General features: G+C 37.7%; 3 protein-coding genes across 3 annotated transcripts; 1 reads left to right on the top strand and 2 right to left on the bottom strand.

Annotated features, from left to right (window-relative positions):
* Window positions 1–522: 522 nt before the first annotated feature.
* Window positions 523–1,413, top strand: LOC146168857 (GLIPR1-like protein 1). The gene has a single exon (XM_083386299.1). It carries the CDS (start codon window positions 523–525, stop codon window positions 1,411–1,413), a length of 891 nt encoding a protein of 296 aa, XP_083242425.1.
* A 1,495-nt stretch (window positions 1,414–2,908) lies between these two features.
* On the bottom strand, window positions 2,909–3,731 carry LOC146168856 (GLIPR1-like protein 1). The gene is made up of 2 exons (XM_083386298.1): window positions 3,111–3,731; window positions 2,909–2,950 (listed from the first exon to the last, which is right to left on the bottom strand). The coding sequence occupies exons 1-2, from the start codon at window positions 3,729–3,731 to the stop codon at window positions 2,909–2,911; spliced, it is 663 nt and encodes a 220-aa protein (XP_083242424.1).
* Window positions 3,732–8,728: 4,997 nt separating this feature from the next.
* Window positions 8,729–10,917, bottom strand: LOC146168855 (D-lactate dehydrogenase, mitochondrial-like). The gene has a single exon (XM_083388968.1). The coding sequence runs from the start codon at window positions 10,864–10,866 to the stop codon at window positions 9,385–9,387; it is 1,482 nt and encodes a 493-aa protein (XP_083245094.1). The 5' UTR covers window positions 10,867–10,917; the 3' UTR covers window positions 8,729–9,384.
* Between the last annotated feature and the right edge of the window lie 1,120 nt (window positions 10,918–12,037).

The raw sequence follows: 12,037 nt of genomic DNA, 5'->3' as shown, positions 1-12,037 counted from the left end.
AATTTTGATTAAAGTACTACTAATGGTGGCTTTATAGATAAAACTACCAAACATATATGTGCTGTTGCATTTTGAAAACCGTATTGCACAGTGCATTTTAGATTGACGAATAGCCTATTTCCATGACGTGCTAAACGTTATATGTAATTCCGGAAGTGATCTGTTAGGCGGAAAGTGATGAGTCGTCTAGGTATAACAACGACACTAGGGTGATACCTATGTGGTAGTTTATGTAAAACAGCTACCTGGTCTGATACACGCACTTTAACATGCAGAACCAGTTTGCCTACATAAAATTGAGTGAACACAAAGTTAACAGCACTGTGAACACCGATAGCACATTATGGATGTGTGTTTTTAACAGAAAGGAAACACAATTAGTATAATTCAGCGAGAGCATAGCCGTAATTCCAACAGTTTGTGACTTTTTGCAACAACAGGAAATTGTTATTGGCAGAAATGTGGATAACCGTTTGTCAATTGACCTTAATCGCTTTCTTTTCTATCGAACTATGTTTCCCAATGGCGGTAAGCTGTGCCGAAGAAAAGAGCAGGTTGAAACGCAACAGTAACCAGCTTAAAACCCTAACGGAATCCGAAAAGCAGCTTATTTTAGACGTGCACACTGAATTCAGAAAGAAAGTCGACCCACCAGCTGCCTTCATGCCAAGCTTACAGTGGGGCAACGATTTGGAACAGAGAGCGAGACGCCACGCGGGCAGGTGTATAATGCAGCACAGTAGCGGAAGCGAAAGAACATCGGAACAGTTTTACCACATTGGGGAGAATATGTACGTGACCGGTACGATTAGCGCGACTCCGGTTTTTCTGAGGGAATCTATACGGTCGTGGGGAAACGAAAAACAGTATTTCGACAGTCGCACCGGGGAATGCGTCGGCGGCGTGTGCGGGCATTACCGTCAAGTTGTGTGGAACACAACATATGTGCTGGGTTGTGGCGTGACAACTTGCAACAACGTTTTTGTGCGCGGACAGCTGCAGGCCGAGAACCTGTTTATAGTTTGTCAATACGGACACGGCGGAAACTTCAACCGAAAAATCCCGTATATGTACGGATCGTCTTGCTCTCACGCGCTGTGCTCCGGTCGCGTGTGCTCAGAGGGAATTTGTTTCTGGGATCAAAAGCTGTCCGGGGTCACCACGATTGCAGAACCTGACACAGGCAATGGTTGTCTCGGTTGCCGATCACCGAGCCGATGCATTATCAACCACTGCTACAGCGAGAGGGACGTTTTACCAAGGAAAGGAGCGCGGTGCACTGTAGATTGTGAGCCACCCTATACTTGCCAAGAAAACGTGTGCAGCTCTTCGCCCCAAACAACGTCGTTTAACTGCGTTATAGTGATTTTGTTTGCTGCTTTTCTGCACAGTATACTATCGTTGTTTGGCTGAATCACACGATATTTATGTACTACGCTCTACGTAATAGACAGGTTGGAAATACATCCACGATACTATGTATAGACGAACTTTTAGAAGTTGGGTAACGATTACCCTTCTATACTTTTCACTTAAAACGATAAATAAGACTGAACTAGTTTAACGCTTTCCCTCAAAGTAGTTTTATTACATTTTCCATTAGTAGTATAAATTAGTAGTACGACGTGTACTCGGATTTTAAATCAAACAAACGCTTTTTTCGCGCTAATAGTTTACTGCCTTCCTGAATGTAATTAAACACGTTTTTACGTGCAAAAAAAGATTCGAGACACGATTGATTCACAGTTGTTCTCCAACATTGAAATAACACAATTCTTAGTTAACATTTTGTGCGGCCCGCAGAGACCTTTCTGAGGTTGGTTTTGGCCCGCGACTAGAAAAAGGTTGCCGACCCCTGCTCTAGAGTCTAGAGATAATCACGTAGGTTAACGGTTGTCCTGTTTACTGTTTTGTTTATTTGCCAATGTTAAATAAATATACATTGTATAAATTAGCTCTATGATTCGTATACCAAGAATAACGTTTGTAAAACCTTAGTTTGCTCATGTAATTAGACGAGTATTGCACAATTTTTTAGCCTGGATTGTTTCAGGAAGGTCACGCGTCTCGCACTTAGGCTATACATAAATATATAAATTGGGTAATCTTTATGAGGGTATGCGGTAGTGTAACCGTAGCCTTTTTAATTAGAAGTTACCTCAATCTTTAAAACGACTACCGACTTGCATCCAAGCATAATAAAGTTTATTAAACTAGCAAGAATATATTTGAATAAGTTTCAGCATGGTAACAAATAAAGCACGGAAGTAGGCCTTCATAAGAAACTGTTTGTGTTTATGCCAGCACAATTTATCTATAAGGCGGTCATTTCGTAAGGGTAGTTTTTTATCACAAAATAGTGTTTTTTTGTAAACTTGATGCGAAATGTGCAAAGACCAAACAAGAATCGGCAACCTTTTTTTAGTGACGGCAAACAACAAACTCAGAAAGATCTCTGCAGACCGTAATAAACTTTAACTGACCATTAGCCTATATGTGAATGTATATTTTCGCGCAAAATAATTTTGCATTAATGTAATTAAATACCCTAATTCAAAAGTGTTACGCAACAAATATATTTAATGCTTAACAGTTTTAAAAATGTTTTAAGTAATACTAATTTTATGGTTTATATATTATGAACTTAAAGCTTAAAAATAAATTTAACACTGTAAAAACCAAAAAAAAAATGTATTAAGCAGTACAATTTTTCAAATAATTTTGCACTTTTTCGTCCTTTCTCTAAAACGGAAAACTAAAAGGTTTGGACATTTAGGCGCTTTTTCGGGTATATAAGATACGCTTGGAACACCTACAGATCAATGTGTGACAGTTTTGTACTAAAGCAGCGATTTTACGTTTTACAGTTAAACATTTTAAATCAAAGTTTTTCAGACGAACGCTATTTTTAAGCATTTTCAATGGCCTTGCTTTGCTTGTCGTTGTAGCACTAGCAGAAATAGGTGTTTATTACAACGTTTAACCTAGATTCCATCTCTTCAATAAATATCTCGTCATTTTCTAAAAGCTAGCAAGCCGACGCGACTTTAAAAGTAAAAAGCAAAAGCAAACAAAAAAATAGCGCACCAAACAAGAAAAGCAAAAGGCACCGAAACGCGGTAAGCGGAGTTGGTGCAAAGGTTATCTTCACACACAAAGTCTTTTGGACAAACGGAGCAATGGGCGCCCAGGTCGAAAGGCTGTCGGTTGTTTAGATTTCCGCCAGGTCCGTAATGGCACACAACAAGCTGGCCGACCTCCCATGTTTCGCCGTCGCCTACGTCAAGGTCGCGACAGGTGGTCATGGCGCAGCCAACGGCCCAAGTGTCATCCCACACCACTTGCGTATAGTGGCTGCAATACGTCACTGTGCAGGCGGTAGTCGCGTACGTGTAGTTGTACTTCTCGTCGTCCCAGTGCGTGATCGCTGTGTTCAGGATCTTGATCGGCTCCACCTCTGGCGAGCCAACGTACAGGTTCTCGCCCACCCAGTCGAACTTGCTCGTCTTTCTGCCCGTGCTGTGAGCGTAAATGCACTTGCGTGAGTATTCCTGCGCCGTCACGCCCAACTCCTCGTCCCAAAAGACCTTCTGCATGTTGCTAGCGCTTGGACTTGTGTTTTTTCTCGCCTGGTTATGACGCAGCACCGAAAAGGCCTTTTCTTCTTCATTTAGTGTCGTGTTGGTTATGATGTCCTGTGGAGAACGGCTTGTTCCTTCACAGGTTTTCATCGTGGCAGATATTGCAACAAACATCAGAGCGATACGGTAACATAAAGCTTTCATGCTGTTGTAGTAAATACTCACCAGCTCCTAGTAAAACAACGACGGCGCTAACAAAAGCACACGGTTTTAACAAAGTTAACGTTCGGACAGCAATAGCCTACTCAAAAAAAGATTGGCTTTCGCTGACGACAAACCTACATATGTCTAAACTAACGACAAACCTACATATACACAGCACAGGCCGTATGTGGACTTCGAACAAAGCGCAAAATACTAAAATTGATCTTGATCTATTTAATTTTCACATCGTTTCTTAAAGTAAGTATTCATACTTAACAGCCTCACATGTTAATGTTAAAGAATCGATATTAAATAGGCTGACACTTTGGTTCGTCGAACCACGCCAACATTTCTGTCGGGCTTGGTTCCGGTGGCACGAGGTAATATTGCAAGAGTTTCAGCTGAAGTTGGCTGAGAGAGCAATCATCGCCCACTTACCGACTCTGCGACTAATTAAGTTCAAGTAGTTTAGAACGGGAGACACAACAAGCAGGTGCTTTGAAGTCCCTGTTTGAAAGGGTTTTTAACAAACTCACAAACATTTTCAACCACTGTGTTTGTATTTACCCAACTGCTAGTTTGATCGAACATTCCATTATATACTTTCCTTAACTTTTGAATGCTACTTGTTAAAGATGGGGATTGGCTACCGCAAAAATCGAAAGAAAGCAATTATCTATTAAATAAGTAGGCTACTATATTTGCATAAACAATAAACTAATTTTGTTAGCAAAACAGTATAGAACTATACTGTTTTGCTACCATTCGAAGTCATTATCGTCACTAACGTGCATTAGGGCGAGGAGATATCTTCTTTTTCAAATATTCGGTTTGCACTAATTTTGTTAGCTTATATTTTTTGGCAAAAAATGTAGAAGGAACCGAAGAGTTGTGGAGTATTTTCATCAGACAACGACTAGCCTAGAAATAGCAGGACACAAAGGTCATCAGTAGGGCCCGCAAAAGTCAATGAAGTTAACATTTTTTAAGGACCTCGTCTGTCCACGAATCAAAGAATAAAGTTGTTTTCAGCACCTAGGGGACTGTTTCTAAATAGTTTATAGGTTAAAATAAAGTTAAAATTTACAATAAAGTTAAACTTTTTCAATAAAGTTAAAATATGTCAAATTATGGCTTTTGACAAAGTTTGTTTGTTTCTTGAGAGTAATTTTTGTAAAAATCGTCGTGAAAGAATTGTAAGTCAGGAACTGCGACACAATTAAACCATATTAACCAATAAAAGCAGGCAAAATGTCACAATGCCCACTTAGATCAGCGGTAACTTTTATCGCAAATTGTCCATTTTTTTATTTATTGTTACGTATGTAAATAATTCTTATAAAACACTTTATCTTCATAAATGTGGTCTGTTTGAAGATCAACAATTTGAATTTTAGAAATAGCCTACTGACATTCTGTAATACAAAAATGCCTAAGCAAGCTAAATCTAACGCCAGAAAACACGAAGCACTTTTTATAATCAATAAAACAACTTGACTTTGCGACAAAATATTACGTTTGGGTCTGAAATCGACAAAATATTATTTTTGGGTAACTGGCATCAATTCAAGGAAGAACTGTGCCCTGTACAAACAAGCCATTTCGTTAGGTTAATATAAAGTTAAAATGTGATAAAAATAAAGTTAAAAAAATTTTTTTTAGGTTAAATGGCCCTAGTCATCAGTAAAACAACAACCTCTACTGAAGAAAATATTTTACTCCTAATAATTTGTTTTTTTAGCATTTGTGAGCAATACCACAAAAGTCGATCACAGGTGTGGCACACCTTCAATTGTTATGCATTGTTACGTCACAAACGATGTAGTTAATACAACGTTTGCTATAGAATAATTTAGTTTTACTACTTTTTGCTCTTTGACTGTTTTCTGCGTATTGCGGTATAACACTCAGTCAGTTGCTGCTCGAAACGGTTGGCTAGCATTGTTATTTGTGTTCATTACGGCATTTAATACAATGACAAAAGCTAAACAAAAAAAAAACTTTTTGCTCCCCCCCAAAACAAAATTTTCGGCTGGCTACGCCACTGCTAGCCGGGCTTACGGTTCATCTAAGCCAGTGGTTCATAAACTTTTTGAGACACGACCCCCTTTTACAATTTTAACAAAACTCGCGCCCCACCTTGTTGCAAAATCAAAAAACATAAGGCAGAACAGCAATTTATTTCCAGGTAAGTTGCATTAATGCAGTGATCGGCAAACTTTTTTGTCGCTGCCCAAAGTACTCTTTTCAGTGCTATTGAAGGCCCACTACGTAAAACAACTACAAAAAAGTGACGGATTGAGGATATTTTTTTATTAATTAAAAGGCGCCTTGATGCCCAAAGCACCGCCATGCCATAATGTAAAACATACTAGTTTAAAACGAAGAATATACGCGCCAAGCGCGAAAAATTTTGCGCTAACATAAAGTTGGAAAAATTATAGTTCTATAGGCTCTCAGGACCACATTTGGCACGTGGGTCTGAAGCACGCTGAAACATACCGGTATAAAAATTCTAGGCCACACGAACTTTTAAAATAAAGTGCAATGAACGTACGGCTATCACGCGGCCCACAACTACATGATAATACTGAATTATTAAAAAGTAACTCGCGGGCCACTAAAAATGGCTAGAACCACTGATCTAACCATTCACGACAATCTTTGTCAACCGGTGGTCTTTTAAGAACAGACTTTAATGTGAATAATGGATTTTTAGTCGCCATTTAGTTAAGCAACAGAATATCTGCTTGGCTTAAAATATAAGATACAAAGAGCAGAACAAACGATTTTCTAAATAAATTCTACGATATGCTTGTACAACTTAAAATGGTAGAAGGATCGCAACTAGAACAAAAAATCACGGGTCGCATGCTGAAGTTGCATGAATATTTCAGGGATGACGTTACAAAATAACATGACCTCATACTAAAATCAGTTTTAAAAACAACTGTTGTTCTCAAGCCAACTCGTTCACAAATGTGTAGCTAAAAACAAGTCTATTTTCGCAAAACGTAAAAAATTGCAGCTTTTTGTTTAATATCGCAAAATTTTCGACTTAAAAATGGCGTAATAGGCACATGAAAGAAAATCGCGTATTGCTTGAAATATTAACAGAAATTTCATTTTGTAGATTCGATCGACACCGATGCTTTGTTTGGACAACCACGCAATATGCGCAACATTTAGGTGTCCCGTAGGCTCCCCGTAGGAAACACTGCTTTGCGGAAAGCGTTAAACGTTAACTCTGAGCTCAGATGGCGACATCAAAGGATCAAATGGCAGCCCAATCAAAGTGGGAGGAAAATACAACTGCGACACAGCCAACGTAGAGTGAAAATAATACAATATAAATTGGTGAATCCAGACAAGCATGAGAAAGCGTATCAACGGCCACAAAAGTGACATACGATTTAGCTACATCGATAAACCGGTTGGTGAAATGAACATTTTAATGAAAAATCACACATTTTAAAAGACGTCCGGGTCTCAGTAACAAAAAATTACACTACGACAGGCTCGTCTTTGAACACCACGTTATAAAAAATTCAACACCGGACTCAATCGTAATTTCTGTTTCATGTCGCATTGCATCATTTAAAAAATGCAGCCATACGTACAATAGCGCTGCTACGCATGCTCTTGCGTCGGTCCTCGTCTCAGGGAACGAACGTGCGCCTGTGGAAGTGTTTGATGGTCTACATCGCCTTTAACTTAGTGCGCTTTCGTCTTTGCTTTGCTAGTTTCCATCGTATTTTGATTCTCACACTTATCTGACGAAGCACGGTAGTGCGAAAGGTCGTTAACTTAAAATTGCAATTTGTGAACAATGGCACTTGATTGGAGCTTCAAAGAAGACAAATACGGATATCAACTAATTTAAATGGGTAAATGCCGCATTACGCTCACAAAAGAGCATATTGCTCAAAAAAACAGCAAATATAGTTCACTTTGGAGTTTATTAATTCAAATGGCGAAGCATGGCACAATATGCATGGTGAATTTTTAGGATGAATAGATTTTCTTAAAACGACGTACCGGTAGTAAAAATGAAACAAAAACGTTCATTGAACCTGGTAAGCTCCAGCCAGGCCGCTCTGCTAGACTTACACCATTTTAAACCTAAACAACTTTCAATTAACGTCTCTCATAAGTCATAACTACTGGGGATACATCAAACATTGAAAATACTTTGTGCAGATTTTCTTTTTTATTAAGACTTATTGAAATGTTTTTATATTACGGTATATCGTTTTTTGTTTATCGTGTTCCTAATGTATTTACTATACGTTAGGATAAACAACAATATAGGACTAATACCTAATGATACTAGTACCGTCTTAATCGGAATAAGTCCTAAATCCGTCGGAATAACACCTATAAGGTCAGAATCAGGCCTAAACAACACTTTAACTAATCCCAAACTCCACCCCTAAGTACATCATTAACTCCCCTAATAATTTCAACACTAACCGATTTTCTAACTCCACCCATTACCCACCAATAACCCCAAAATCCGATGCCAAAACAGCGGCGCCTGCCAGACTAGGGCGTCCAAACGTAGTCGCCAAGACGGCCGATGCCAGACCGATGGCCCTCGATCGTCCCATACCCTCAACACACAGATTCGGGCGTTATTTTGGCATTTAGGCAAACTAAGAAAGACTACAAAACGTTTTGGACAAACTGAAAAAAATACCACACGTGTTCGATTTGATTTTGCTCTGGGATACTGATTTCAATTAATTTTTGGCAAACCTTATCATTTTTTTATCTGCTCATTTGTGTCTACTTAACGCGAACAAACTACGGTTACTAATACTAAAAAAGGTAAATAATTATGCTGGACGAAAAAGCGGGAATACATTAGATGTTTTAAATTGTATTTACCCAGTTGATTGGCAAAGCAGAATGGTGGGTTCTTAACAGAAAATATACTCAATGGTGTACAAGCCAAGCCCTATTATAAAAGGGTACTAGCAGTTTTGAATTACAAAACTATTAGCTAAAAAAATGAGTGACATAAACCACCATGACATGAATAAGAACATAAAAATGACATTTAATGTCACACAATCAGAAAACAATAGCGAGTAAAATCGATAGTTCAAAACAGTCACTGTAAAACCTAAAACATTGTTGGCATGATTGTATTATTTTTATGTTGCATTTAAAATGAAAAGGGCAAAAATAAAGATATCAGGGGTGCATCTTAGTTTGTTTTGTAAACAATAAAATTGGAAAAACACTCAGTGTTATAATAAATGGAATACAATAAAGCAACAAATTTACAATAAAGTTGGAGTATAAGTATCAAATTTAAAGGAATTTTACAATTTGTTTTATATATAATTAGTAAAAATACAAGATTTATGGCATAAATACAATATGATCACCAAATAATGAATCTATCCACATAAAATTGCATTATTAACAACTTAAAGTCAAGTTCTGTTTGAATTATGCTTCGTTAATCAGATTTATTTAAAAAAAAGAAATAGAAAAACTACACAGTGATTATATTGCAAACATCAAATTACTGCAAAATATATTTGAAATACAGCTGCTATAAAAAAATTCAGCTTGTAATAGTAATAATTTAGCAATTAATTACTTTGTTGGGATTCATTAAATTCAAGGGATCCAAAGATCGCTTAATTGCCTGGGTCACTTCTATACCACTCTGTCCTAATTCTTCATAGAGTAATGACTTTTTGCCCATTCCAATGCCGTGCTCCCCAGTGCAGGTACCACCAAGCTCGATTCCTTTCCTGGCAATATCATCAGCAGCCTTTTGGACTTTCATAACCTCTTCATGGCAACTGGTATCAACTGTAAATAAACAATGAAAATTTCCATCACCAACATGACCCACAATTCCAGCCTCCTTATTGACTGTTTTTAAAACTGCTATAGAATGTTCAATAGCTTTTGTAAGACTTGTAACAGGAACACAAACATCAGTTGAATATACATTTGATCCTGGTCTTGTTGCCATGATAGCATACAATGCATCATGACGTGCTTGCCACAAGCGATTCCTTTCCTCTTGTGTTTCTGCCCATTTAAATTTAGATCCTAAGTTTTCAGCAGCAATCTCTCGAGTGACATCAACTTGTTCTTTTGTTCCTGTTTCCGATCCATGGAATTCCAAAAACAAGGTAGGCGCAACTTCATAATTTAACTTACTGAATTTGTTCACAGCATTCATAGTTACTTGATCCAGCAATTCAATCCTGGCAATAGGAATACATGATTGCATCACTTGGGTCACTGTAGTTACCGCATTTGATATGGTTGGAAAAGAACAAACAGCAGACAAGACACATTGAGGTATGGGGTGAAGTTTTAGGGTGGCAGAAGTTATAAAACCTAATGTACCTTCTGAGCCCACAAACAAATCTGTCAAATTATAACCTGCAGAACTTTTGCGACATCTCCTCTTTTCACCACCTGTATGGACTATTGTTCCATCTGCCAAAACCACTTCCAAGTTGTGAACATTGTCTTTCATTGTGCCATATTTAACTGCATTAGTTCCTGATGCAGATGTTGCCGCCATTCCACAAAGAGAAGCATCTGCACCAGGGTCAACTGGAAACCACAACCCTGTACTACGAAGATCCGTGTTTAGCTGCTTCCTCGTTACACCTGGTTGTACCTTTACATCAAGATCTTCCACATTAAGATCTGTTATGGCATTCATATTGGTAAGATTAACACAAATTGATTCTGCTAGAGGTGCGACACCCCCTTCCAAGCCAGTACCAGTGCCATAAGGAATCATAGACAACCTATGTTGTGAACAAATCTTAGCAACATCACTGACCTCTTTTACACAGTTTGGCCATATAACGCATTCTGGACTGTGATACCTGTGATAGGATTCATCATGGTTATGATGCTCGCAAACTGCATTGGAGGTTATTACGTTTTTAGCTCCAACAATTGCCTCCAAGGAGTGAATAACATTTTTTTCCCTTCCTGAAACGCGTTTGACTGGGTTAAACATCCAGGTTTTATTTACTTCATTAAAGGATATGCACAATATCCTTTTTAACAATGTGCTAATTTTGAACATAACTGCTGGTAACAGCACACTGTAAACGTTCTGTGATTTTTCGATTGCCAGTATTCTTTAATAAAACTTTCCGAAAAGTAATAAACTGTGTTTACTTTTGGGAATTACCCCAATTTTTTTGTTGTTGTTTCTTGTCATTATAGCCTAAAGAGGAGCGCTATTTCGGAATGATGTGTTATTAAGGTACAGTGGCTTAATTGTAGAGACATAATATATGTATGTCAAGTGCAATGACTTTTTTAGAAAAGACGTTGCAAAGTTACGTCATAACGTGACGTCATAAAATCAAAAATCTGCAAAATACTTACCCAACGACATAGAAACTTTATATGTTTACCACAAAGGTAAAACAATCAAAATTGTAAGAAGTTTAAATCATTAAGTAAAGTCGGCGAGGGCAGGTCAGTTCCACTGTGGTAATACAATACTAAGGTTAATCTAGGTTAGTTTTACACAAAAGACTTCCCAAAGCGCAGCCCGCTGGCCGCAACTGCGGGTTACTTCTTTCGGGGGAAATACTGCCTTAATAAAGCCAAAATACGACTATTATTTGTTTTTTAATTAAAAATTTGACAGGTGTATTTTTTTAAGTTTCTATTATTTACTTATAATTATTTAGGTTAAGTAAATAAACTTGACACATATGTTTCGGTCCGTGGTGGCCAGTCGTTTAGTTACCCGGCTCACTATAAAGTGGTTTGGTGATCCCCGGTTTATCAAAATGTTTTCGCCATAGCGTTTTTCCGCATTTTATTTTAGTCATAATGTCATGTAAATTCTGTTGTATAGGTGATTTCTAAATTGTAGAGTTTATCAACTTTAACGAGATAAACGTGTTATTTTACTAATGGCTTAGTGTCATTTTTACTACCCGTTTTGTGTGTTTAGGCTATATCTCTGTGGTTGAAAAGTTATATTTACAGCATGTAATATTTAAAAAACTCGAATTATTTTTTAAGATTGTTGCCATAAAAGAGCCAGAACATTCAGTTCGAGCGCAAACATTGTTTGATACTTTGGACTCGCTTTGCTGCAATGAATAAATAACAAATATCAAAGTTCAGCAATTTTGCTAACACAGCGATTGTAAAAGGCTTGATGTGCAAATCTTGTGAACACTTTTTAGAACAGGATATAAATGCAGTCAACTTGTTCGTTGAAAGAAATAAAC

Source organism: Ascidiella aspersa, chromosome 1 (assembly GCF_963924565.1).
Source record: "Ascidiella aspersa chromosome 1, kaAscAspe10.2, whole genome shotgun sequence".
In the NCBI taxonomy this organism is placed as follows: domain Eukaryota; kingdom Metazoa; phylum Chordata; class Ascidiacea; order Phlebobranchia; family Ascidiidae; genus Ascidiella; species Ascidiella aspersa.
This window is presented reverse-complemented; position numbering and strand designations above follow the sequence as displayed.

What these genes read in the sequence shown, in the direction of transcription:
- LOC146168857 (XM_083386299.1), top strand. Translation starts at nt 523, where the DNA reads ATGGCGGTAAGCTGTGCCGAAGAAAAGAGCAGGTTGAAACGCAACAGT.
- LOC146168856 (XM_083386298.1), bottom strand. Translation starts at nt 3,731, where the DNA reads ATGAAAACCTGTGAAGGAACAAGCCGTTCTCCACAGGACATCATAACC. An exon ending in ACTCCGCTTACCGCGTTTCG is followed by an intron (nt 2,951 to 3,110) that starts GTGCCTTTTGCT and finishes TATTTCTGCTAG; the next exon opens with TGCTACAACGACAAGCAAAG.
- LOC146168855 (XM_083388968.1), bottom strand. Translation starts at nt 10,866, where the DNA reads ATGTTCAAAATTAGCACATTGTTAAAAAGGATATTGTGCATATCCTTT.